Below are 25231 nucleotides of genomic sequence, written 5' to 3' on the forward strand. Positions count from 1 at the left end.
GTGCATCATTAAGTAGAGCAAGATTGAGACCTGATGTTTCTGCTAACTTGGCTTGCCAAACTAGACATACCCAGACCCTGGTTTATTTTTCAGAGCTCTCAGTTCTTGTATCAGGCTGAAATTTGAAGCGCTGTTGTGACTTTGGGGCCACAGCTGGAAATGCTCAGTATGCCTGCAAATTTCCCAGGCTGTGTTGGTTACATGTGGGTGTACAGAGAAGACTGTGCACAATGAGAACATCCCCAGGACATGCCCCCTTTTTTCTAGGGTGCTTTGAGGGTTAACATTTGTCTGCTCTGTTCTTTCTAGCTCTCCCAGACCACAGATACAGAAACTACAGCTGGAGGCTATAGTCTCCCATGCTGGCACACTGGAAATGAAACAGGAAATCCAGTATCTGGTCAGAGTTCCAGCCTGTGCTTGGACCCTCTCTAAAGATACTTTGAAGTTTGTCCTTTGGATTCCAAATGGTCAGCCTGCCAAGTAGGTCTTTTTCATGTGACTGCTGCTGAAAACAGAGCTCAGCAGAGGTGATGGTTGATCCCTTGTGACCATGTAGCTTCTTTTCATCTGGTGTGTCTCCATGAGGGCTTTGCTATGAAGCAGAGGTGGACTTGGAGCATAAGTGTTTATCTGTCTTTCCCTTGGCTCATCATGTAGGTGAGGACATTAGGCAGGGGTGACTTCTGTCCTGTAAACATCAGTGCAGCTGCTCCTGCTCTGAACAGGGACGAAGCAGCACTGTAGGGGTCCATCAGGTCTGTCAGGCTTTGGTTTTGTGTGGTTTCCCCCACTACTATTGCTCCTGCATGTAATGAATGTGTGTGTGAGCAGATCTTGTTAGGAAGGTAGACTGAGAGAACCCCTGGGGGTGATGAGCTCCCTATCCAAGCCTGTCAAATATCCATTCAGCTGCTGACAATAAGGGGTCTGCGATCCTCATGGGGTTCAGGCTTTGGTTCCTTCTGGGATAGGTCTGGTAGGGCTGCAGATAACATCTGCTGTTGGAAGTGAAAAAAGCAATGCTTCTTGCCTAAGTCAGCTGATTTCTTCTTGTCTAGCACAGCTTTTCTTCTTGGGTTGAGTGTTTAGGGAAGCAATGCGGTTGCCAGGGAAGACAGGGCTGTGAAGTGTTGAGCTGTGGCAACATGCAGGAGATGAAGCAGATGGGAAGCCCTCACTTGGTGTACTGTAGGAAAAGCTATTTATTTTCTCATCCTCAGAAAACTGCATTGCCCTTTCCTGCCATGCAACAGAGACAACACCGAGACAGGTGGCAGTTGTTGTATTACACCAGAAAACTCCCATCCTTCATCCATAAGTGCAGTTACTGTGGCAACCACTGGCTGGATGATGTCAGCTGCAACCTGCTGAGCATTGCCTGCTCTGGGCAAGGCTTCAGTCCCTTAGTCATCTTCGTGCCCCTTCTCTGGGCTCTCTCCAGTATGTCTCTGACTCTCTTGTACTAAGTAGACCAGAACTGGACCCAGCACTGGACCTCGGGTCCTTTTCTGTCATGCTACTTTCCAGCTGGGTAGTCCCCAATATTTATTGGTCCCTGGGGTTATTGTTTCCCAGGTGAAGGACTTTGCAGTTTTAAATTTTTTGAGGTTCCTGCCAATTTATTTTCCCAGCATTTCAAGGTCACTCTGGATGGGACCACAACCTTCTGGTGCGTCAGCTGCCCCTCCCAGTTTTGTGTCACCAGCAAATTTGCCTCATCTTACAGTTCATTAATGAAGATGTTAAACAAAATGCCCAGTATTGACCCCTTGGGGGACACCCCTAATTACAAGCCTCCAGCTAGAATTTATGCCACTGATCAGCATTCCTTGGGCCCAGCTCTTCACAGTTTCCTGTCCACTTCACTGTTTCCTCAGCCAGCCCGTACTTACATTGTCTTCTCTAGGGGAATTTTGTGGGAGGCAGTGTCAAAGGCCTTACTGAAGTCAAGGTATATGTCCACTGCTATCCTCTCATTAGGCAAGTCAGCCATTTCATCATGGAAGAGTGTCGAATTGGTCAAGTGACTAACACTTCAGGAAGACAACAAATGAGCCCAAAGATATTAATCTGTGAGTAGATGCCTTTAACATGAGGAACTAGAGATCATCCTCACTGGGAAGTTGCTAATGTTCAGCCACATGACATGGTAATAGAACTGGGAGAATTTGGAAGGTGTTGAGACTGGCAGGACAGAGGAGTGTTTTGTGCATGGGAAAGTGCCTCCAGAGCCAACAAAAGATCATGATCCTAAGAGCTCCCTCGATACTTGCCCAACCTGATGTGAGAGTCCCCCTCTGCCAAGGCAGGCAGTTCTGGCCCCACCCTGTCCCGCAGCAGTTGGGGCAGGGAGGAGGAGGACAATGAGGAGAAGGTGAGGAGCAGCAGCCTGTTACTGCCTGCCCTGGTGTACCAACCAGCATTTACTCTTCCTCCAGCAGCAGTGTGTCTAGAAGTCCCTTCTCTGCAGCATAGCTTCCCTCTCCTCACTCTTCACTCAAGGCATTGTCCCCTCCCCACCATAACGTGGGTTTTCAAGTTCCCCCTTGCCATCTCTCTATCATAATCCATGTTTTTTTTCCTTCCTTACTGCTGCCTCATTTGCTCTGTGGACTCTGACCCCAGAAAACTCAGCAGGCAGCCCAGGAGAATTACGTGGCTATGCACATCTAGGAACTGCTGCTGTTGTTGAACTCTGCCTGGGAATTGTGTGTGGACAATGTACTGGAAGTGCCCCTGGCAGGCAAGCTGTTTTGGTGTTCCTTATACTCCCTGGGAGGTGCTGAACTTGCTGAGGGCAACTAAAAACCGTTAAGGCCTCCACCAGCTTTCAGAGTTTTACTGGTCTTTGTAGCATCACTACACCACTGCAGCAAAGCACCGTCAGCTCTGTAAGCCTTCAGCACGGAGACAAGGGAGACATCGTGCCAGAAACATTTCCAGATCACAGGGCAGCCGCCTGTGATGATCCAGGTTGTTCTGCCCTGTTAATTTAGCCTGCTGGATGTGCAGCTCCAGCAACTAGCAGTTTCCAGTCTGTAGAGGATATTGCTGAGCACTGACATGCTCTCTTCACACGCTGTGGGTGAGAGAAACCTGTCCTTTAAATGGACACAGTTGTACATTAGGTCACTCAAAAGTCCTGTGCCAGTCTTTCTGCCCTTGCTGAACCTCTAGCCTAGCTTCCATAGAAGCTGGACAGAAAGTGGTACCTGGGTAAAATTAATGGCAGGAATTGCTTCCATAGTTGTCCTGTTTCAAGCAAGATGAAACAACTCAGATCCATGTTTCTGTTTCTTCCAGGTACACTCCACTATCATACTACAGCTGCCTATGTGCAAGTTAAGTAGTTTATCCCTGCAGCATAGAAGCCAGAGGAAACTGAGTCTTTGTGGGCTGCAGATTAGAGATTTCCCACCTGTTGGGACACCATGATTGGGACCCTAGCAAGGCTTCCTTCATGAAACAGAGGTGCTCCTGACTTGGTGTCCTTCCTGGTGGCTGAGTGTTTGGAGGCTTTTAATTCAGCTGGGTTTGGGCAGATCCTGAGAGTGGCACGGAACAGTGCCTTGGCACTTGCCAAGGTTGGGGGTAGATGTGTGAAGGATGGCAATAAGCTGCTGTTCAGCACTCCAGTACAATTAGAGGGTCATGTGCCTGCCACAGTCTTGGTTACCTGGAAACTGGCCCAGCTCATGAGACAGGGTGGCCATACTCCTCAGTGGAGAGTGTAGGCTGTGTTTAGGTCTTTTCATGATGCTCACTGCCTTGCAATTCATCACATCTCATTAGCTGCCTTCCCACAACAATTTCAGGGCTGAAAGGACCTATGTCATTGAGCAATCCCACACTGTGTTTGATTCCTGTTTGTCCATAAGCAACTCTGAATGCCCTTGAGCCAATGCTGCTGGAAATCTGCCTGTTGGTTCAGGTTTTTGAGCTGCTTTCTTGTCACTTATGTGTTGGAGCAGCCTGATATTAAGGATTCTCAGAAAAGCTTCCTACAGAAGTAGTCTTCTTCTTGGTTACTTGTCACTTGCTGATGACCCAGCAGCAGTAGAACAGTCCTTCTAAAGGAGCATATCTGATCCTTAGGTCAACCTGGGAATTGGGGTATCTGGTCATTGCAAATAGCACACAGTCCTGGTTGGCACACCCTTTAAGTCGTGGGATCTGAGGCAGACCCCAAAGTCCTGCTTGCTGATGCAATTCAAATCTCTGTCATTACTCCTTTGGCTGTGTTATAATTCTTCCAGGACAGCATGTCCAGCAATGGGGCACAAACAGCATCAGGAAAATCTGTCTGATTCCTGTAGTGACTTGGATACATCTACCTGGGAAAGAAGTATGTGAATTTCCCTGGGACAACTGACAGCAAGCCTCCAAGCTCAGAACATAGAAGCATCCTGTCTAATGCCCATAATTCCTCCTCTTTTCCTGGCAGTTCTGCAATGCAGAGGAGTAAGACACCTGCAAAGGATCATCCTTATATGCTCCTTGTCTCTTGAACTTGGATGATATGCCAGGTGCAGTAAGTAAATTAGACAACCCTGGTAAGGCATCAGTCTAGGGATCTCATCGTCCCATCCCCTGGACTATTGTTTTTTAGACTGAAAATAAATCTAGAAGTAGGAGGCTCCTTTATTGTGTTCCCATTATGCTGGCTGGAGTTAATTGACACCAGATTTTTCTTCCATTTCATAATATTCACATTAAATGATCTCTTTCCTTTTACCTTTCCGTTGCCACTACCAGAGACTCCATTGCCTAACTGTTCCTCACATAATGGTGTGAGTTGTGCATCCCTGCCACCATCCAACCTGCCAAGACCAGCTGTTACCCTATCCTTTAGCACACAGCTGGGTGATACCTGGAGGCCTTGGTGCTGGGCATGGTAAGAGACAAAAATACAACTGATCAGAAAGAAGTGCAGCTGAAATTGCTTTCCAGAAAGACCTCATTTTCACTCTTGCCTGAGCCTACTGTCTGTCTGTCTGTCTGTCTCAATAGGAGGAAAGGAGTGGGAGGTTCCACATCAGAGTTTCTCCGTGGATCTGTAAACCCAACACAAGCTGGTGCTGCAAAAAATGCAGTTGTTTTCACATCAGTCTGATGCTCAGCAATAGGAATGCTTTTACATTCAAGAGACAAGAGAGGAGGCTTGCCAGGCAGGGGTGAACAGCTGAAGGTTGGAGATCAGAATGGGATGGTGTGGGGTGTCATGTCATCCCAACTGATACAAGCAAGCTTGCAGAAGTATGGGTTGATAAATGGCAGCTGGTTGGGGAAAGAGTGTGAAATCCTGTCCCTTTGCACACTCTAATCTTTCATTCCTCTGAGTTGTTCAACAAGACCCCTTCCCAAGAGCTGAAAAGCTGGATTTAAACCCACAGACAATTTTGGCTGTACTTTGGGTGTCAGCTTCTTTTACTAGACATTGTTGACACTGCAGGGCCCTAACTACTGGTGGCTGCCTGGTTGCAGCCAGCCACCCTGCAGCTGCGGCTCCCTGCTCCAGAGCTGTTTCTCATCACAGCTCATTCTTACTTCAGCCCACAGCTCCAGTCAGCAGCAGCTTGGTCACGCAAGCATCTTTGCTCAGGAGAGCTTGCTTGCTGGCAAGCACAAGGCTGTGTCCTGGAGAGAAAATGGCACACAATGTGGCCAATAGCCCTGCAGTCTGCATCCAAGTCACAGCTCTCTTGTGTATGCTTAATCAGCTCCTTCTGTGCCAGGACATACTTCCAGGGGACCATGCCCTCCACCAGTGCTCTATAGTTTAATTGCTGTAGATGTATGCTTCCCAGTTTGCACATTATTCTGCTTTCAAAAGCTGACTTATGCAGTACTCTTCATCCACTCCTGATGAACACCAGATACCCTGCTTGCTGCTTTACTCATTGCTCCATCAGCTGCATCACTACAAGATTCTCATCTTCTATTTTTCAGAAACAGCACATCGGTTTTGCCTTTCCAAGTCAAAGTGAAAAAGGATGCAATCTGTTCAGGTACTGATGCAAACCCCTTAGCAGAAGTTTCAGGTACTTAAATCTCTATGAAAGGAGCAGGATGGGAGAAACATCCACAGCCATCTGCAATCCCTTCTGATGGATACAGCAATCCCAAATGCATGTGCAGTGCCCATTTCCAGGCTGACGTGAAGGGCAGTTATCAATCCAGTGGGTGAGCAGCCAGATTGCACAGAACAGTGTCCCTTCTCCTCTGCAGCTACACAGGGCTGGCCAGGGAGGAGGAAGGAGAGCACCTGGGACTGTGGTTGCAGGATGCTGGGAAGCTGCACAAATGCAAACTTAATGATGTAATGGCAACCTTCACCTTCATCCCAACTCATTCACTGGTCCCCAGCAGGTTTGCCCTCGAGGGGTGATGTTTCAACAGGAGGAGGCCACAGACACTTAGCCAGAGCAGGGCAGCTGCCACACCACTGAGGCTGCCACCACAGCATGCCCGGCTATCCCAGCCAATCCCAAGGCTGTGGTCACAAGTCCCACAGGCACAGCCAGCAGTGGAGCTGGGCTTGGCACCCTGGTGCAATGCAGAGAGGGAGCTCATTACATTTCTTTAGGCAGAGCTGAAACCTGCCAGCTGGGCAAAGGCTTGCTGGGGAGCTGGGGCCTGTCGGTGCTTGTCCTGGTTGCACACGGAGGAGGACAGGGACATGGTCCACCTGCAGCCAGGGTGGTGTTGAGGTGCCACCAGCAGTGGGAGCCAGGGGAGCCACCTGTGCAAGGTGTGGGTGAGAGGCAGGCTTTCATCCAGGCACTTAGTTTTTCTGTGATAATAGCCAGTGTGCCATTATTCTGCAAAATGTACAGTTGAAATTGTTTTGGTGGGTTGTGGGAGGGATCCAGAGATGTATGGTAATCCCACAGGGAAGAGCTACCTTGAGAAGTCTCAGGATCCCTGTTCTCATCCCAAACCACTACTTGCTATCCCTGAGCAGACCAGCTCTGACTTTCTCTTGTGCTACATGCTTAAGCCTGCATTCCCATCAGCACTGCTGATGCTGCTGAGATCTGATCCATGGTATGACAGTGCTGGACGATTCTCTTTATCAGATATCATGCTGTGTCTGGAATCATGTGCACCCAACCCAAAAGACTGAACAGCATTGCATTAAAAAGGAAAGTAGGAAACAAAAGCAGTGCATTTAATGTTTCAGCCTCTTGGAGGGACCAAAAGGTATACTGTCTCTAGAAATACTGCAGAAAGCTAAAAAATATGTATAAGCTCAGCTGTGAAACATAATACATGTCCTGTTCTCTGACTTCTCCTGGGATTCATCCCTCCCTGCCCACTACAGGTACCTATACCCTGGCACAGTTCTGGGGATCTGCATGGCTGGGCTGAGCCACCCTTCCTTGGGCACTCAGCACAGAGGGAGGTCCTGCAAACATATAGGGGTATTATTCTGCCTTTGCAGACCTGTGCCAGACCAAAAAACCCCAAAGGATGCAAACCTTCCTGAACCATGTATGAGTCTCCACAACAAAGGGAGAGCACATGACCAGTAAACTAGGCCATCCCATATCCAGCAGCTCTCACCCTCTGCCTAGAGAGTGCTCGTGGCACATTATTTGGCAAGAGCCTGCCTTTCTCAGAAAGTGTCCAGTCTCCCCATGGAGACTACCACTCAGAGCCAACTCTCCTGCCTGAAAGAGGGATGAACAGCTCACAGCATGGTCAAGAATATTCCCACTTCTGTATAGGAATAGCAGTGCAGAGACCAGCATCTCCATTTCACCTTGAGAGGTAAAACCATCTCCCAAGTGAGCTAAGATGCAGCCATGTGCTAGGCACAGACTAACCTTTCTGCAGTGGGAAAGCAAGTTTTACAAAGGGGAAATGGCAACTTGATGAGGAGCTGCTCAGCATCCAGGGTCAGTCCTTGAGAGTGTTCTCCAGGCAGCAGCAGCACAACAGCTTTGGTCAGTCATGGTCTTCACTCACATTGCATGCTTTCAAGAGGTTGAGCCCAGCATCTCTGAGGCTGACCTGACCAAACCTCAGCAACCCTGTGATGCCCAAGAATGGGGCATGTATGTGGATGATATGCCATGTGGCATATATGGCATGTATGTATGTGGAGGGGTTGGTTTTTCTCTGTCAGGACTGCTCTGAGCAGAGCCAGGGATAAGAAGGAGATGGGAATGCAGCAGAAGTCCGACATGATCCCCATCTCTTCCCCAGCCCATGAGACACGTCACAAGGATGTTGAATGGTTCAATCTACCCAGAGCTTGTAGCAAGGCTCACCAGTGGGTGTTTTGGCCAGACAGATTTCCAGAAGGTGCCAGGTGCTGCCTGTGGTTTCTCTGCCATGTGTGGGGTCTGTGCAGGGCTGGTGGAAGGAAAAGAGTGGATAGTGATGAAGCAACGGTAAGCTTGAAGGAAGGCCAACTGAGACACCCTGAGAAACAAAGCAAGTAATAAAATCCCAGAGAAAAACAGCACTCCGCACCCAGTCAGGCCCTCTCCTGGAGCTGCCTCTCTTGGCTCAGAGGTAAGCAGTCATAAAATGCAGGGAGAGACTTCCCAGGGAGGGAAGGTTTTACCTGTCGAGCAAGTTCATGGGTACCCTCACCCACCAGCAGGGAGTGTTGAGCATGACGGGCGGTCATCCCGCCAAAGCTGTCAGCACTGCAGGAGGAGAAGGAGGAGAGGGAGAAAAGACCCCTGTTTCCTCTGTGGCACCCAAGCAAAGAGACTGGCTGGATCGTTCTGAGAGAGGACCAGGCCCCAGAAAAGGTGGGGTGGGAGCCTATGCCAAGTAGGTGGGTTGCCAGCTAGGGAAGACTGCGTACCTTGGCTGATTTTGACAGCTGACTGTACTTTTGACCATCCTCCTCAGACCCAAACCTTCATGGCTGGAGAAGCGGTTCTGTCTGTTCATAGGGCTGTCCCTCAGCAGCCCAGCCCCACCAGACCTGATGGGTCCTTCTCCCAGCCACTGCTCTCCCTCCACCTCTCATCCCTGCTAGTGGGCACAGGACCTCATGGACTTGCTCAGCAGGTAAAACATTCCCTGCCCACAGAGCTGAGCTTGCACCCCCAGGGCAGATGAATAAAGCACCACATGTGGCAAGGCCCTGTTCTGCTCTCTGCTGTTTCTCCTTCCCTTTCCCCCAAATAATCGAACACCACTAAGAGAGACAAATGCCTTTGTTTTCCAGGGAAGGACTGTCAGAATGGCATGTCTCCCTGCATCTTGTTAGGGGTTAGATAAGTCCCTAAGAGCCATGGGGAGCCCTGTCACACAGCACAAGTCCTTGCTGACAGTGCTATTGTTAAGAAGGGGTGCATTTTGGGAGGGCTGGGGCTTTTTCCCCCTGCTTGTTTCTCTCCAAGAAAGTCAAAGCTCATGCCTGCTTGCCCAGGGAGACTTCCCTCCCTAACAGCTCTTATCCTGAACAGACAGCAGCTTGGCATTCATCAAGGGGTGTGAAGACTGGCCCCCATTTCAGGACCTCTCCATGCGCCCCTGGGCTGGCAGGCATTTCATGGGGTGCCAAAACTGAGCTCTAAAGAAGTTGCCTTTTTTGGGGGCTCACCAGCACCAAAGTCACAGTACTCCAACCCAACATCTGCACCCAGTAGTGGCCCTTGGATTGCTCCTGCCAGGAACAATCTCTCTGCTCCCAGCAGAGCCAGTGAAACAAGTCCAAGATGCTCACCCTGCCTGGTATAGGGGACACCTTGCCCAGAGCTTGGCTTAGGGCTAGGTCCTGCAGAGCTCCTGTCCCACTCCGGGCAAGGTTACACAACAGCAGACCTTGTAGAGACAGAGCTTTCCCTATAAAGTTAGCTCCTTATCATGGGTTTGACCTGGGGACTACTCTCATCTCCCATCTTCCCTTTGAATGGGAGGAGGTGGATTATACTACAAATTGAACATGCCTGATTAAATATAGCCAGTGCAGAGACCAGGACAACCTCCCTGGTTTTAACCTGTTTGCTTTGGTGGGAATGGAAATAATGAATCCCAGCTGTTGCCTGCTTCTGGAGCAAATGCCTGAGGGTCTGGAGGCCAGTACCTCTCAGATGTCCATGGCTTTTGAAGATAATCCACCCTGTACAAGGAAACTTTTAGATGGTGCAGTGGCCCCTGGCTTCATGGTGTATTTGGTGAACCTGCTATGGGCTGAATAGACAGCGTGGACATGCCTCACAGACTAGCTGCTATAGGGAAGGGAGGGTATATCCAAAAATACCTGGCTGGCTGATGGATCCTCCCTTACCTTCTATGCTGGGTGAGAAAAGCAGGCTTCATTGTCAAGTGAGCAGCAGTTGCCACCCAAGCACTGGTGTGTGGATGTGCAAGGAATGTCCATCCCGCCTCTTCCAGGAATTTGTCAGCGCTCAGCCTCCATGTCCATTACAACAAGAGAAAGGCTATAATCCTGTAGAACAAAGTCATGGTTTTTATTCTGGTGCTAAGTGCATTAACATGCTTCTGCCCTTCTCACAGGTCATCCAGTTCTACTGGGACATGAACTGGTCTTTGACTCTCTTCTGGAAAAATGACACAATCTTTGTTTGGGAAAGATTGAGGAGCTCAAGGAGCTTCTGCCCAGGAACACAGGGCAGAAGAGAGGGAGAGTATGTCTGCGCTGGCAGTGCTGGGGATGTGTGAGCTCATGCTCCTGACAAAATGACCTGCATTACCACCTCACGAGCTGCTGCTGTGAACCTGCCCCAGCTCAGGATCTGCAGGAGGGAACCAAGGAGATCTTCAGTGTGTATCTTATCTTTTGCATGAGGTGTGGACAGTGGACACCTGGACTGGGCTGAGCACCAAAGGTTAGCTCTTCCCAGGTGCTGCAGGTTGGTAAACCCCAGCTTGAGTGTTGGTGAGCTGCTTCAGCACCTGCTCTCTGCCCAGGGTGTAAAGGAAGCTGGAGAAGCCAGAGGTGAGGGAGAGCAAGGCCCTTGTGTGGGACATGATGATGGGTGGATGTTCTTGGTGGCAGGGGTAGAGATGGCTCTGCAAAGGGCTTCTTTAGAAGGATCCACTTGCACAAAATCCCAAAAGAGCAAAACAGCCTCATCACAGCAGTGATGTGTGTGTGCCCACCAGCCTCAAGGGTTTATGGGCCCCCTTGCAAGGGATGGGAACCAGCAGCATGGCAAGGGATGACACATCCCAGTGCTTTCCACAGCCTCCAAACAGTGATAGCATCAGAAAGCACCCTGCACTTTCTCCCCCCAAATAGCATAGGCCTCAGGGAAATGTGGGTGCCAAGCCCTGCTGAAGCACCCTCCCATTTCAGCAGCTGATCCTGGCAGATAACAGACAGCTTACCAGGGTAATTGTTACAGCTGGCTCTAGGGTGGCAGGCAGCAGCTAATGCCTAACAGAGCTCACTGACACCTAAACTTTTGGGGCACTAAGGAAGGATGGCAAACTTACAGAAACCCCAAAGGGCCTTTTGGGGGACTCAGGGTCCCCCAGTCATGTTGTGGAGGACAGTCCCAGGCTGCATCGCTCTGTCTCTGCCAGAAGGATGCATCCATGTTGAGGAATGGTGAGCTATGCCACCCACAGGACCCCAGGGAGAGCAGCTGCACGTCTGCCCAATGCAATTCTGTTTTCTCCAGCCCTTGCTGTCTTGCGGGGCCCCATTCCCCTTTGGAAAGGCCAAGCTGGCCTTTTGCCTGCCTTGGCTTCTGCTTAGCTGTGCTGATGCCTTGTGGTCCCATGTGCTTTGGAGGCTCTCCAAGCACGAGATGTGCCCCTAACTCCGGCTCATGTGCTGGCTGCAGATGAATGCATTTGACAAAGTAGATGCAATGGCCCAAGCAGGGCTTTTCTCAGGGAGTAAAATCTCATGTGCTCAGGCTCCCTGCCAGTCTCACCTCCTGAGCATCTCTGCTGCTGTTTCTGACATGTGTGGAGACTAATATCACAGCCCACACCCTAGGTACCACTTCCCATACAAACAAAAAAAAAAAAAACACCAAACGGGTGTTTTCAGGCTTCTTGTCATTCCTGGCAGCAAAGCCTGTTCACAGCAACCCTTTTCTTTGGGATTATCATTCCACACTGGTTTTTACACACGTTCCTTGCTGAAAAATGGCATGCAGCTGAGTTTCGGTCTCAAGGGTGTTGGAGGAGGATGTGCCTGTGTTCCATGAACATATTTCTCCTGAGCACTATTTGTTGGAAGACCTGAAACCAACATCTGGGTTGCTGCAACATGTTCAAACACAACATTCACTTACAATTTGCATACTAAGTACAGCAAACAAACTTCTGCCCGGTGCATCTCAAAAGTAATTTTAACAAAAGACAAAAAATGAGACAGCGAATATGCCTCAGCTGTTTGTTTCTAGGCTTGAAATAAGCTCAATAAATGGTAGGTTTCTAAGGCACCTCAAGGACACCAATTTGGGTATTGCAGCAGCACAGAGCCGGTGGCCACAGTCAGGTAATAGCCAGCAGCTCTCCTGCTCCAGTACACCTGTGATGAAACATCTGACCCTCATGCATGGAGCTACATTTTCTTGCTCTTGAACTTCCAGCACTAATGAGCAGCATAGGAATGATCCTTGGCGTCATATTTTAGCACAATTATGCCTTTCAATCCTGCAGTGGTGGTGTGGGGCTTATGTTGCAAGGCCCTCTGGAAGTCATTAGCCAACATCCAGACAAGCGGTGGCAATGTTCTCCCCTCTGCAGTCAGCATTTGCTGAGCTTGTGGCTCTGCTTTCAAAATTTGTCATTTCTTAGAGGTTAGGTTTGAAGCCTTGCCTTCGGTGCCTGTACAACCTGAATAACACACGCTGCACCCAACTCATTTTCACTTCTATCTTTACTATTCCTTCTATTTCTTTGATTTATTTAAAGAAAAGTGGAAATTCATGTCACCGGTCAAAAGTTGTATTTCCACTTTTTTAAAATAAGAAAAATAGTATCAACTTCAAAGTCAGAGTTGTATGAGGTCCCTAATTGTACTTCATCTAGAGCAGAACTTAAGACTTGCTCCATTCACAGTCCAGCTCTCCCCAGTTTGCTGTTCCCCTCTGGCTCAGCAGCAATTGCCTGGCTTTGCTTAACCTGTGTTTGTAGCTCTTGGAAATACTTGACATGCAGCAACACCCTGGTTCAGGCAAAGTCATTGTCAGCAACGTCTCTGTGTCAAAACCAAGAACCTGCTTTCCTAAAATGTTCCTCCTTGACTTGCCTTTGCTGTGCTGCCCTGGGCCAAATGCCCTTCAAGTGGAGAGCAGATGGACTGGAGCCTTCCCAACCAGTCACTGCCTGGTTGCAATTAAAGATCTGCTAACGCCCCTGCTCCAGCCTCACAGTCAGGATCCTTCAAGTCCAAGGTAACCAAAGGCTATTTTGCTGTGCTGTCAGGAGTCCTGCTGCCTGTCACCCTAGCAGACAGAGAAGTTAACCCTCATCAATGGGTGTCTCCTCGCTGATCTCTCATGCCAGGAGAGCACTTGAACAGCTTGGGCCAACCACTTCCATGGGCTGACACATGCTGATCCATGTTGCCCATGGCCGTGACCCAGCACCGAGCTCCCTCCCTGCATTCCTACCCAGGGCGCTGTGTCCATCTCACAGCCACAGGGATACCACCCCACTGGCAGACCAGGAGCACTCCCTTCCCCACCAAGCGCTGCAAAGACCAGAGACTTTGCACCCCAAAGGCAAGATGGAGCCCAGTGTGAGCAGCCAGAGTTGCAGGGGAGGAAATGGGGAGCATAGATTTGGAAACCTCTCAGGATACCTCTCTTAGAGGTGTGTCTAACACATCCCAGCATCATTAGTGCAAGGAGTCATTCCTGCTTCCCCAAGCTGTAACATCAGGCTCACCCGGATAAATCACTTGTCCAGGTACCCTTTGATAACATTTGCTGGATTATCTTCACCACTTGGGAACATATTTCCATACTGATTTAATGAAAGCAGAGATTCTGCAGTCAGCAGGATTTGGAGCCTCACAGACGGCTCCTAATCCAGGAAATTGGATGTGGTTGGAAATGTTTCAGCAGTCAAAGCTTGGGAGATCCTGCTGTGGCTCATTCCTGATGTGAGGCTCTGTGTCCGCAAAATAATAAATCTGAGTTTAGCACACCTAATCCTTAGTCTAAAATACCACAGGCCACATAACACGAAGTGGCTGAACAGGTACAAAGGCTCTCTCCCAGTGGAAAGATGTTGCAAATCACTGCATGAGTAACTGCATCCAAAGCAGGCTTTTGCCAGCTGAAGAACACTGTGTACAAGTGGGCTTTGGACACATAGTCCACAGGTTTTTCAGCCAGGCCCTTTCCCATTCCTCCCAGGCCATCACTCAGGATGCCCTATCTATTGCTGTATCCCTCACAAGAAGATCCAGGACAGATCTTCCCTGTTTTGCTTCAGACACTTGCCTGACTGGGCTTCTCCTTCGGCAGCTGCCAAACCACCTTATTTAGAGCCACCCCTCGGCTCGGGCCAGTGTCCCAACTCGACCCACAACTTGCACTAGCTGAACTCCAGCCCTCAGACCGCAGGACCAGTCTGGATATGCTGAGGCATACCAGTGCCTATCAGCTACACCAGAAGGCATGCTCTAAATCAAAGCTACTTGCAATGATGAAATTCTCTTTTAGCAATCATGTTTCCCTCTTCAACATAAGGTGTATTACAGGTTGGAGGTTGGGAGGTGTGAGGATGTCCATGAGGGAGACTGTGCTCTTGAAAAAACGTGCCATCTCAGCATAGAGAGAGATCAGCCTGGGATCTTTGAGTGCCAAGGAGAGTGTAGGAAGAAAGCTGAGGCCCTGAGAGAAGAGCTACAATGAGCACCATGAGCAGCCCTAGGGACAGATAGGGATGTCTGGCCCATTGTATAGGAATGTTGGGACAGGGCCAGTACTGGGGGATGGGTTCAGGCCCCAAAGGCATTAGAAGTTCTAGGACTGTCTGGGATTGCTCACAAGGGCAATTTGCACTTTCCAAGGACAAGTGAGTAGATTGTGCAAGGAAAGGCTAGTGAGAGGTTAGCAAGTTGCTCCCAGGAGACAGGTGACTAAAGCACAGGTCACACTAGAGGTGTCCATGGTCAGGACCTAAGTGGGGTGCCTACACCTAGCATAGTACATGCTTGACAGGGTCTTTGCTGTGATGCCTGGGTTTGGACATCTGTGTTGCCTGTGAATTTGGCCTGTCTCTGTCATGGCATCTGGCTCTTCTACACCCCCTTTTCCTGGCCTCATCCTGTCCAGGACACAAACCCAGTTTCCATAAACCAAGTGCAGATGCAAACACCACCTGCCTCACCCTCATAACCAGAGGTGAGGCACTGCTGAAGTCATATCCCACGGTCATTACTCCTCTCTCCACACTCATGGCTCCCTCTGGCCAAGAGTTTGGCATGGACAAGAGCACTATTTGAATCAACAGCATCATATCCACTGAACCCCTTTAGAATGAGGAAAGAACTTTGTTCCCCAAGTTACAATGCAGATTAGTGACTCTCCCTCTAATACAAAGCTAGGATTTGAAATGTTATGCAGGAGAGCTCTCGTGGTGAGGAGAGGCAGGAATGGTGGAGGAAAAGAGCCCTGTCCCAGTGTAGAGTTCTCACACAAGCTCATGACACCAAAGTCTGTTGTGATCTGAACTCATCTTCCTCATCTGCGTCCTTTGCAGATCAAATGGGCTACTAAACTGCTGGCACATCCCCTGGCTGGCCCACTGCACACTGATAAGGAAGGAGGTGACAGGCGGTGAAGATTACCAGCTCTAACTCTGCCCTTCTCAACCCACAGTGGCTCTTCCTACACCACAGTGCTCCTGAAAATCACAGGCAAGCACCTCTGTGTCTCCAGTGTGGTGGAGTAGGTACACCTGAGGACACCATCCCTGCCTGATGTGACACCAGGGTGAGCAGGGACCTTTCCTCCTTTCAGTTCAGCCATCCCTTGTGAGGATGCTGAGGCTGAAGCTTTAGTTTGTCATCTCTCATGATGTCTCTCCTACCTCTTCCAGAGGTAGGAAGGCAGACATGACATTGTCCAGACAGAGGTGGCCCATGGCCTGCAGGCAACGGGATGTCCCATGGCCCCCTTGCTTGTGCTATTAGCATGTTGTGTTAATGCCATTTAATTCAAGGTTTCATGAAAGCCAGTGGAGACACCTGGATTTCTATCAGACAAATACAGGTTGCCCGAGGTAGACTCCAGCCTGAAACCTGAATTTCATTGATGTGAATAGCCCTTTAAGCACCTTTTCTGGAATGGTAGCCCCTCCTTCATTATCATCTCTTAGCCATTAACTGGTCTCTAATCTCCACAGCAGTATTTGGAAGAAGGTCCTTGGACAGACATAACTCAAGGATCTGGTGGCTGCTAAGGCTTGGTCACAGTGCCCAGCTGCCAGAAATGCTGCAGAAAACACAGAACTTACCCCATAGCTATTAAATGACCCTCTCATTCTCCAAGAGACCAAATATTTACACATTTCCCTTCCACATCCAACAGTCCCTACCAGTCCAGCCCCCTAGACTGTGGCTCCAGCAGCAGCTCAAGTACTTGGAGAGATGCCTGGCGTTTAGTCTCAAAAAATCCTGGATTTGAAATGAATTTATTTAATAGCACACACCCCCCAAGTAGATGGAAGCTGACTCTACTTACTTTTTCTTCTCCTCCTGTGAAGCACATCTTGTCCTGTACCACATGATTCCTTGATAAGGCTCAAGAGCTGAACCTCAAGGCAAGTGACCAGAAGGAGAAAGGGGGAGTAGGCATGTCAGAGCAGAGAAGACCACTTTGGCCTTTGCTCTAGCCCTCTTGTGTCGGAGTGATCAGCAACCTGGCTGAAGTCTGGAGCCTGTCTCTGCCCTCCCCAGCAGGCAGGCAAGAGGCTCTCCCTGCAACCTCTGCTGGCATTGATGGGATCAAGTGGAAATACTCAGTAGTGCCATCCTCGGGGGTCATACTGGAGAGGGGTAACAAGGCTGGGGACTCTCATGTCCTCAGCACAGGGGGAACTGATGGGCCTCACCGTCATGGAAGAAAAAATTGTTTCAGAGTTTCAGTTCTGGGCCTCTCAAGGAAATCACAGAGTGTCTTGTGATTTAGAGACAAATATGCAAGACAAGGAGAGCTCTAAGCCACAGGCTTGGCACACAGCCTGAATTTTTCCCTCCTCTTTCAGTGTAATTACAGTTGAGCCATGTAGTAATTGGGTAACTTTTTCCAAAGGAATCCTTTCACCCAGTGAATCATACTTGCCACAAAAAGAACACAGAGGCAGATAAAAGACATATAGATCCTATGGCTTATTGTGATAGAAGCATTTTGCCCCCATCCCCTTCTTCCTCAGGCTCCCAGCTGTGTTCAGGGTAGAAGCAAGAGACAGGGAAGGTGCTTTCCCAGATAATTTCTTCCCAACTTCACAAGGCAGCTTCCTCCTGGCTTACTCTGCCCTGCAGCCAAGATGAACTGTAGTTTTGAGGGTGCCTATGGGTTCTGTAGAAAAAGGAACTGTTTTCCCTCCTCTGGTTCCCGTACCTACAGAAGCGGGTAAAGGCTGGATCAGAAGCTGGGCAGTCTCTGGGGACAGAAAGGATCCATACTGCAGTTGGGTGACCCTGAATGCAGCTTCAGTCCTCTATTACAGGGGTTTCACCTGGACCACGAAGAGTTTCTGAGGCACTGTGTCTGCTCAGAGACATTTCTTCTGGTCCTGATTTAACTTGAGCTGAAGAGCCCGCCCCCACCACAGACCCTTCCCGCCAAGTCCCAATCCATATGACCATTTTCCATGTGGGATAAAAGCCTTGGATAATAAAACATTCATTGTAAAACTATTTTCCATTGGATTCGTGGCCACACACAGCTGGATCTTTTCCTAGAGTGGCCTGCAGCCTGCTTGGAAGAGTTGTGTTCAGCATCCTGGAGAGGAGGCTGGGTGAGTGTGGGAGGAGGCAGCTCTGTCTAATAGACCCTCCCTCCTCCCAAAACCAACCTCTACCACCCTTCCCATTGGTGCATGGGGTGGAGAAGGGCTGGGACAACTCAGCTCTCCATCTATTTAAAGGCAAGGGAGGGGCTGTAGGAGCTACTTGCCCGGGACTCTTGCACCTCAGTGGAGGGGAGCATTTCCCTGCAGAGCAGCACCATGTCTTGCGTGAGTAGAGAAAGGGATGGGACAGCTTTGCTGGAGGTGGGACTGTGTTGGCTGGGTGTGAGGGTGCTTGGGCTAGCTTGCACATCAGCCCCAGCATCAGTGGTCTGTAAGAGTTGGGTGCCTGCTACTGGTGAGGGACGATCCCTGCTGCCTCCACTACGGAGGGCTGGCTAATGTTTTGTGTTCTGGCAGCAGTGGTTCTTTTTTCCTGTAGGATCCCTTTAAGGCAGAACGTGTGGGGATCCATGCTAGTTTGAGTCCTAAGCTGGGGTAGCCTATTTTACTGCAACTCTACTCTGTAGAAGCTGCTGCAGTCACATTGATTGCTGTCTGAGCATCTTCTCTGGGCAGCCTTGCGGCTTGCTTTCTGGCTGAAGTTTTCATGAGTCATTGGATTGTTATTCTTCTCTTTTTTGGAAGGAATGTGCCCTACAGAAGTGTTCTGTGAATGTCAAGGACTACCTTCAAATATCTTAAGAGGTTAGAGAGGTTATCTTAAGAGCAGGTATCAAGAGTATGGGCCAAGACTCTTCACAGAGTTGCCCAGCAATAGGGGAAGGGATGAGAGGCACAAACTGAAACACAGGGAGTTACAGCTGAATATGAGAAACAACTTCCTCACTGTGGGGGTGACAGAACACTGGAACAGACTGCTGAGAGGTTGTGGAATCTGCTGCACAGGAGGTATTCAAAAGGCATGACACTCTGCAACCTACTCTACATTAACCTGCTTTAGCAGGGGGGTTGGACTTGATCTCCAAGATCCCTCCTGGCTCTAACTATTCTGTGACTGCTAGGGAGATGCTTGTGTTAAAAGAGGTTGCACTTCTTTGATTAATTTCCCTTTCATTAGGCTGAGGGTGATTAAGCAGGGGTTGTGCCAAGAGCAAGCTTATTTTTTAAGGTGGGATAGGAAAATATTTTCAGTATTCTTGAAGTTTTTGCTGTGCTGTGATGGAAAATGAGTACATATGGGTTTGCCAGAATACTTTGGTCCTCCTATAGAGAAGGTGGGGGGCAGATGTCTCTGTGCAGCAGAAGAATGTTCTTGCAAATACTGAGCCTGTGTTCAAAAAAAGCTCAAGCTGCTGGGAGATGGGAAGCAAGGTGTCTGAGTCCTTGGACCTGGGCAAGGCTTGAAATTCAGACATGAGCTAGGGGAAGGGAGTGGAGTCTCCATCCCTGCCATCCATCCCAGACAGACTTGTGTGGGATGACACGAGACCTGCAAGGCACATGGGTGTGTTTGGGATAGGGTGGGTGTGATTGGAGTGTGCAGGTGGTGTGAAATACAGATATGTTGATGAGAGCAGCAGGAGAAAGATTAGGAAATCAAGCTTCAGTCAAATCTACCATGTGATTGGGCTAACTTCTCTGGGATGCCCTTGCTGCAATGGCCTAGGGCAAGGGAGCTTCCCTGTTTCTCCATGGGTCCAAAGCAAAGCATGGCTTGAAAGGCAGCAGGGAAAGCTGCCAAGTCAGAACAAGTGAGCCAGCAGGTACCGAGCTTACATCTCTGCTTCCACATTCCTCAGGGACCAGTGTGCACCAACTTGGGTCTCAAGCCTGGCCAGCGCCTCACTGTCAAGGGGAAAATTGCACCAAATGCTAAGAGGTGAGTTGTGCTGTGCTGCCCAGGCACTGCACTGAGAGGTTTGCAAAAGGACTCTGTCCCTTGGGTAGAAGAGGAGAAGGAGTTAACACCAGCAGTGCTCCCAGTGAGTCATCACCTAATGCACATTGCAGTCACAGTACTGCCAAGGGGCTAAGCCAAAGCAGATGTGAAGTTCCAGCTGCACACGCTGGCAGTGACCACATCCTCTCTAGTGCAGGGTAAAGGATATGGAAGCTGTGTCTGTATTGAGATTTGGTTTGAGACCTTCTGTTCCACCACATCCTCTTCCCCACATGGAAATGGCCAGGAGTAGGGACATTTATGGTGCCCAGTGGATTTGCTTCTCACATGGTGGTGTGGAAAGAAGGAAGGAAGGTGGTGAGCAGGCAGGTGGGCTTAAGTGGAAATGTACTCCTAAATGTGCAGGGATCGGGGTGTCTGGGTTTCCCAGTGAAGCCTCTGCAGCAGCCCCCAGCCCTTGTGCAGGTCTGTGGCTGGGGTGGGGGGGGGGGGCGGGCTTTGCAGGTAAGGTGGAGACTGTAGCTGCTGTACCAGCACTAGCGGTGTTCCAGGAAACATGTCCCAGCTCTTCCCAGTGCCTTTGAAGTTTGATACTGTCTGAGTGAAGCCTCCCAGGCTTTCTCTTGCCAAATAATATGCCTCTTCTCATCTGGGTAAGAGGCCTGAAGGTAAGGTGGACACTAGGCTAGGAAACTTCCTCCCACTGTTGTTGCAGATACTTTGGGATAGCTAATGACATGGTAATTATTTCAGGTGCCTGCAGGATGAGGAGAAGGTAGTGGCTGTCAGGCAGGATGAAGCACTAGTTAACTGTTTAGGACTGATAGGAAATCTATAGAAAGCAACTGACTCCTTGGGAATTGGTCTGGGTGTATGATAGCTCTGTTCAGGGCACTGCATGATGAGCCATTCTCTTGTTAAAAGCTTTGAGAAAACCAAGTGGTGTTTCTCCCAGGGATAGCACTCCAGAGCTTATCACCCCAGAAAAGTGCCCCTTACTGCCACAGCACATCTTTTTAGGGAAGCTGTGTAATTTAGCAAGGGATTTATTAGGTTACCCTCAGCTGGGCTTGAAGAAACAGACTCAGAGTATTGATTTTTTTTTTTTTTTTTTTTAAAGCTGTATTGATGTCTGCTTTTCTTTTTCTCTGCAGCTTTGTGATGAATCTGGGCAAGGATGCTACCCTCCTCGGACTTCACTTCAATCCCCGTTTTGATGCTCATGGGGATGTGAACACCATTGTTTGCAACTCAAAGAAGGTGGAAGAGTGGGGTGCAGAGCACAGGGAGGCTGTCTTTCCTTTCCAGAAAGGGGGCACAGCAGAGGTGAGGCATGCATATATTTATATATATCTATACGCACACACTCTGTACATGCTCTGGTGAAGGGAGTGTGTTTGGGACAGCACACCCAGCTGCAGGGGCTGTCTCAGGACTGTCTGTACAGAAGGTAGCTGGCTTCTCCTGCTTGGCCAGTGCCACCACTCGGAGCTCTGAGCACTGATGGAGGGTGGGGATCAAATGTGGAAGCTCTATCTGGCTCAAAGATGTTACTATTGAACAGAGCAGGGAATGGGCATCTCTTGGGAGACCAGAATTACACTCCTGCTGTTGATGAACAGGTTATTCTACGGAGCTTGTTCTCCAGGTGAAGGTGGCACAGCAGTGCTGCAGAGGGGAGGGGCTTGAGGAAACTTTCTCTAACTTTTCCATTTGCTTTGCAGATCACTTTTGGTGTCAACCAAAATGATGTGACAGTCCACCTGCCAGGCCACCAGTTCACGTTCCCTAACCGGCTTAACCTCTCTGTCTTTGACTACTTTGATACACAAGGGGACTTCACACTCCAGTCCCTCAGCTGGGAATAACTTCCTCTGACACCTTCATCTCAAAGATACAGAGAAAGCAATCAATAAATCAGAGTTTTGGTGTACTAAGTCTCAAAATGTAATCTGTATAATACTGTGAGTCCTCATGGGTTGGGCACCTTGCTGGGAGGGGGTGGATAGCTGTAGCCAGTTTTGCTTGAGTACCATAACTGGATGCAATTGTCCCAGCCTTGATCCTTGAGAGTCATAGAAGGAGAAGAGGATGAAAGTTAAAAGCCTGGCAAGACAGAAGGTTAAAAGTCCAAGGAGACTTGCAGGAGGAGGCAATGGGGCTGATTGTCACTGCAGGGACAATAAAATAGTCCCTTAGGCAAGGTCACCTGCTGTTACTATCTGGACTGATACCTTACACTCCCTGAATATATTACCTCTATTTCTACCTAAACTAAGCACTCCTGGCTGACATCAGACAGCATTGAGTGGCTGTGCTAGGTGAGCATGTTGGGGCACAGAGTGAGAGGAAAGTCCTTAACTGTGCTAGTTTTGGCTGCTGCCCTCTGATGCTAGTCCTACTCCTATATCTGCTTGGGACCTCTTACTGCTGTATGGAGACAGTAGAAAAGCTGCCTTGCTGGGTGTGGCAGAGCATGTAGAGGCTTCCTCATCCAAATCCTTTCTTCCAGTAAACTACAGGAGCATGAGGTGTTGTGCTGTGGTGCACGAGAGCCAAGAGCATGCAGGTGTCTGGTTTTATTCTGGCCCTTGTGCTTTGCCCCCTCCATCCAGAGCTGAGGGAGGTAGCAATGTCCAGCTGGAGTGTGGGATGCTAAGGATATGTGCACTATGCTTTTGTTCCTGTTTTACTTGGCCCAAATGAACCTGAGCACTTCTCAGTCTAAGCTGAGGCTAGACTCTGAGGAGTCTGAGACAGTCAGGCATGTTTGATGTTACTGCACAGTTGCCTCAGGGACTCTCTGTCTAATGCTGCCTTGGCACTGCTGTTGAGCATGCTGTGCCTGGTGGGTATGGGAAAGGTGGGATCTGCCCTATCCGCAGTACACAGCAGTTACCAGGTCGGTCTGGATGAAAGGCTTGACCACAAGCAACACACAGCGCTAATAATTTGATGTACTCCAGAATTCCCTGCAGGCCTGGCTGGGTTAATGCCTCACATTAAGCAATTGCATAGCAGCTGGAGAACAGGGACTCTCCCCTTCAGCAGCCATACCTGCCATTCTTATTTCATAATCCATGAGTCTCTGCCAGGTCCCATGTCCTAGGTACCTATGCAGAGAGAGGCTGGGCTCCTAGGAATTGTGAGTCTGAGGAGGAAGAGAGATAAGATGAGAGCCTAGCTGAAAGATAGGAACACTTGGGGTGTACAAGCAACTTGGGTCTCTGCAGCTGGATCTCTCTTGAAGTCCTGTGTTGTCCAAAGCCCATCTGCTTTGGATGATCACATCACACACTTTTTTGGGCTATATCTATAACAGTAAACATGACATCTAGCATTGCCACCCTGTGCATAGGCATGGCAGGGGACAGCATAGCTTGGGGACTCTTCCCAGGGGCTGATAAGGTTGAGGCCATCCTTTCTGAAGAAGAGAGGTTCAGCAGTACGGAAATGCACCATGCTGGGCTAGATGGTCTCAAGGCAAGAGACCTGGCTCAGTTTACACAGTGGTGTTGACACAGTCTGGCAGACTGGGATACATTTGGTAGACCAGAGAATTGGGTATTTCCTTCAACCACAGCAGGGCCATGGTACTGGTGAGGGTACTGTGAACTGTCATGATGGACACAGAGGAGAGCTCTCTCCTTGCAACTTCCTCTGCTGGGCTGATCTTGGAAGATAAGCAAATGTACTGGACTCCCTGGGCTGTACTACAGGGGAATCTTGCAATGCCTCTTAATTGCACTTGGCAATCTTTCTTTAGATTCTTCAAAGATTTTTTTGGTGATGGTTTCTTGAAGAAAGCTCTTGAAGTAGCCTTACCACAGGAGTATGAACCTTAGTGAGGTCTCCTGCTAGTGTGGCTGCTTCTTGAAGTGACTCACCGTTCTTGTGAAATCTATGACTCACTGTTGTCCTGACTTTGTTATGGCTTGGCCCGTTGCTAGCAAGGAGATGAGGGGTGGCAGAGGTTCCCCAGATATATAATTTAGACATATCGAAGCTGACTGCTCCCTTCCACCCACTCCCCAGCCTTGTGCAAGGTGGAGGCTGGTGTGTGAGGGCCGCAGGATCTGAGGATGGAGCCAGGATCCCTGAGACAAGCACTCTTCCCACCCAGCTGAGCAGGATGAGCAGCCATGCAAAGGGGAAAGCACCGCAACAACATCGATGGAAGACACTGCATGCCGGCATGGAAGGTGACACATTTTTATTTTTCAACATGACCCCAGCCAAATGTCAGATGTTCCCAGCCTGCTCACCCCTCTTCTTCCCTCACAGACCCCAACACTTCCCTGAAAGCCAGGGGGATGTCATGGCTTCCCACAGCCTGCTGAGAGCATGCTGCAGGCCGTGCCATGCCCGTCCCAGAGCGGCCACGGCCACGGCGGTAGCTGCTGGCAAGCAGGGTGTAGAGGAAGGGGTTGACACAGCTGTTGCCATAGGCCAGGCAGGTGACACCGAAGTTAAGGTAGGCCTGGGCAGCGGGGCTGATGCCCAGCCCCTCTCCCTGGTACAGCCCGGCCAGCTGCCAGGCCCAGAAGGGAAGGAAGCAGGCCCAGTAGGCCGCCACGATGGCAGAGATCCTGGAGAAGAGCCGCCGCGCAGGGGCCCGGCCGGGCACCGGCTGCCCCAGGCTCCAGGCCGAGCACAGGTATGCCCGGGCCAGGTGGGCGTAGACGATGCCCAGCACCGTGCCGGGCACCAGGACGCTGGTGGTGAACAGCATAGTCAGGTAGAGCCGGAAAGTCGATGGCGTCCAGGTGGGGACGCAGATGCGCTTGTGGGGGCTGTCCCCCTCCCGCAGCTGAGTCATCATCATCATGGGGGCCGTGAGCAGGAGCGAGAGGAGCCAGAGGACGGCGCTGGCCAGCTTGCGGTAGGCGTTGCTGGCCCGCCTGGCCCACAGAGGCTTGGCCACCGCCCAGTACCTCTCCAGGCTCATGGCGGTCAGGAGGAAAATGCTGGCGTGCATGGTGAGGAGGTCCAGGCTGAGCAAAAGCCTGCAACCCGCATCCCCAAAGAGCCAGTCGTGGGAGAAGTAGGTGCAGACCACAAAGGGAATGGTGGAGAGGTACAGGAGGTCAGCCAGGGCAAGGTTGATCATGTAGACCCCCAAGGAGCCTGCTGAGCAGCCTGCCACCCTCCCAGAAGCCACCGCCACTGTGTAGATGTTCCCCACTATGCCAGTGAGGTACATGACCAGCAGCACTGCACCCAGCGGCCCTGTGACCAGGCTGTCCCCTCCCAGGACATCATTGTCATCACCTCCACCACTGCTTTCCTCCAAGAAACTGCCACCCTTGGGATCCTCTCTAGGATTTGGGCCGAGGAGAGAAGAGTTGTAAGACATCTTTGGGCAAGCTGAGCAAGAGCAAATCAAGCTCTCGGAGTCCTGTTCCTTCCTCCTGCCTCCCGCCCTTGGTGTATGGAACACGT

The 25231-nt window shown here is 50.1% G+C and overlaps 2 protein-coding genes across 2 annotated transcripts; one reads left to right on the forward strand and one right to left on the reverse strand.

Annotated features, from left to right (window-relative positions):
• Window positions 1-18106: 18106 nt before the first annotated feature.
• On the forward strand, window positions 18107-21657 carry LGALS1 (galectin 1). The gene is made up of 4 exons (XM_062491327.1): window positions 18107-18153; window positions 19689-19768; window positions 20944-21115; window positions 21514-21657. Exons 1-4 carry the CDS (start codon window positions 18145-18147, stop codon window positions 21655-21657), a joined length of 405 nt encoding a protein of 134 aa, XP_062347311.1. The 5' UTR covers window positions 18107-18144.
• A 2393-nt stretch (window positions 21658-24050) lies between these two features.
• Window positions 24051-25160, reverse strand: LOC134043604 (urotensin-2 receptor-like). Its single transcript, XM_062492151.1, has one exon. It carries the CDS (start codon window positions 25143-25145, stop codon window positions 24051-24053), a length of 1095 nt encoding a protein of 364 aa, XP_062348135.1. The 5' UTR covers window positions 25146-25160.
• Window positions 25161-25231: the final 71 nt, after the last annotated feature.

Source organism: Cinclus cinclus, chromosome 4 (genome assembly GCF_963662255.1).
Source record: "Cinclus cinclus chromosome 4, bCinCin1.1, whole genome shotgun sequence".
NCBI classification, from domain to species: domain Eukaryota; kingdom Metazoa; phylum Chordata; class Aves; order Passeriformes; family Cinclidae; genus Cinclus; species Cinclus cinclus.

Excerpts from the sequence above, each read along its gene's own strand:
- LGALS1 (XM_062491327.1), top strand. Across the intron at positions 19,769-20,943 it reads ATTGCACCAAATGCTAAGAG|CTTTGTGATGAATCTGGGCA; the intron begins GTGAGTTGTGCT and ends TTTTCTCTGCAG. Across the intron at positions 21,116-21,513 it reads AGAAAGGGGGCACAGCAGAG|ATCACTTTTGGTGTCAACCA; the intron begins GTGAGGCATGCA and ends TTTGCTTTGCAG.
- LOC134043604 (XM_062492151.1), bottom strand. The coding sequence starts at position 25,145 with ATGTCTTACAACTCTTCTCTCCTCGGCCCAAATCCTAGAGAGGATCCC.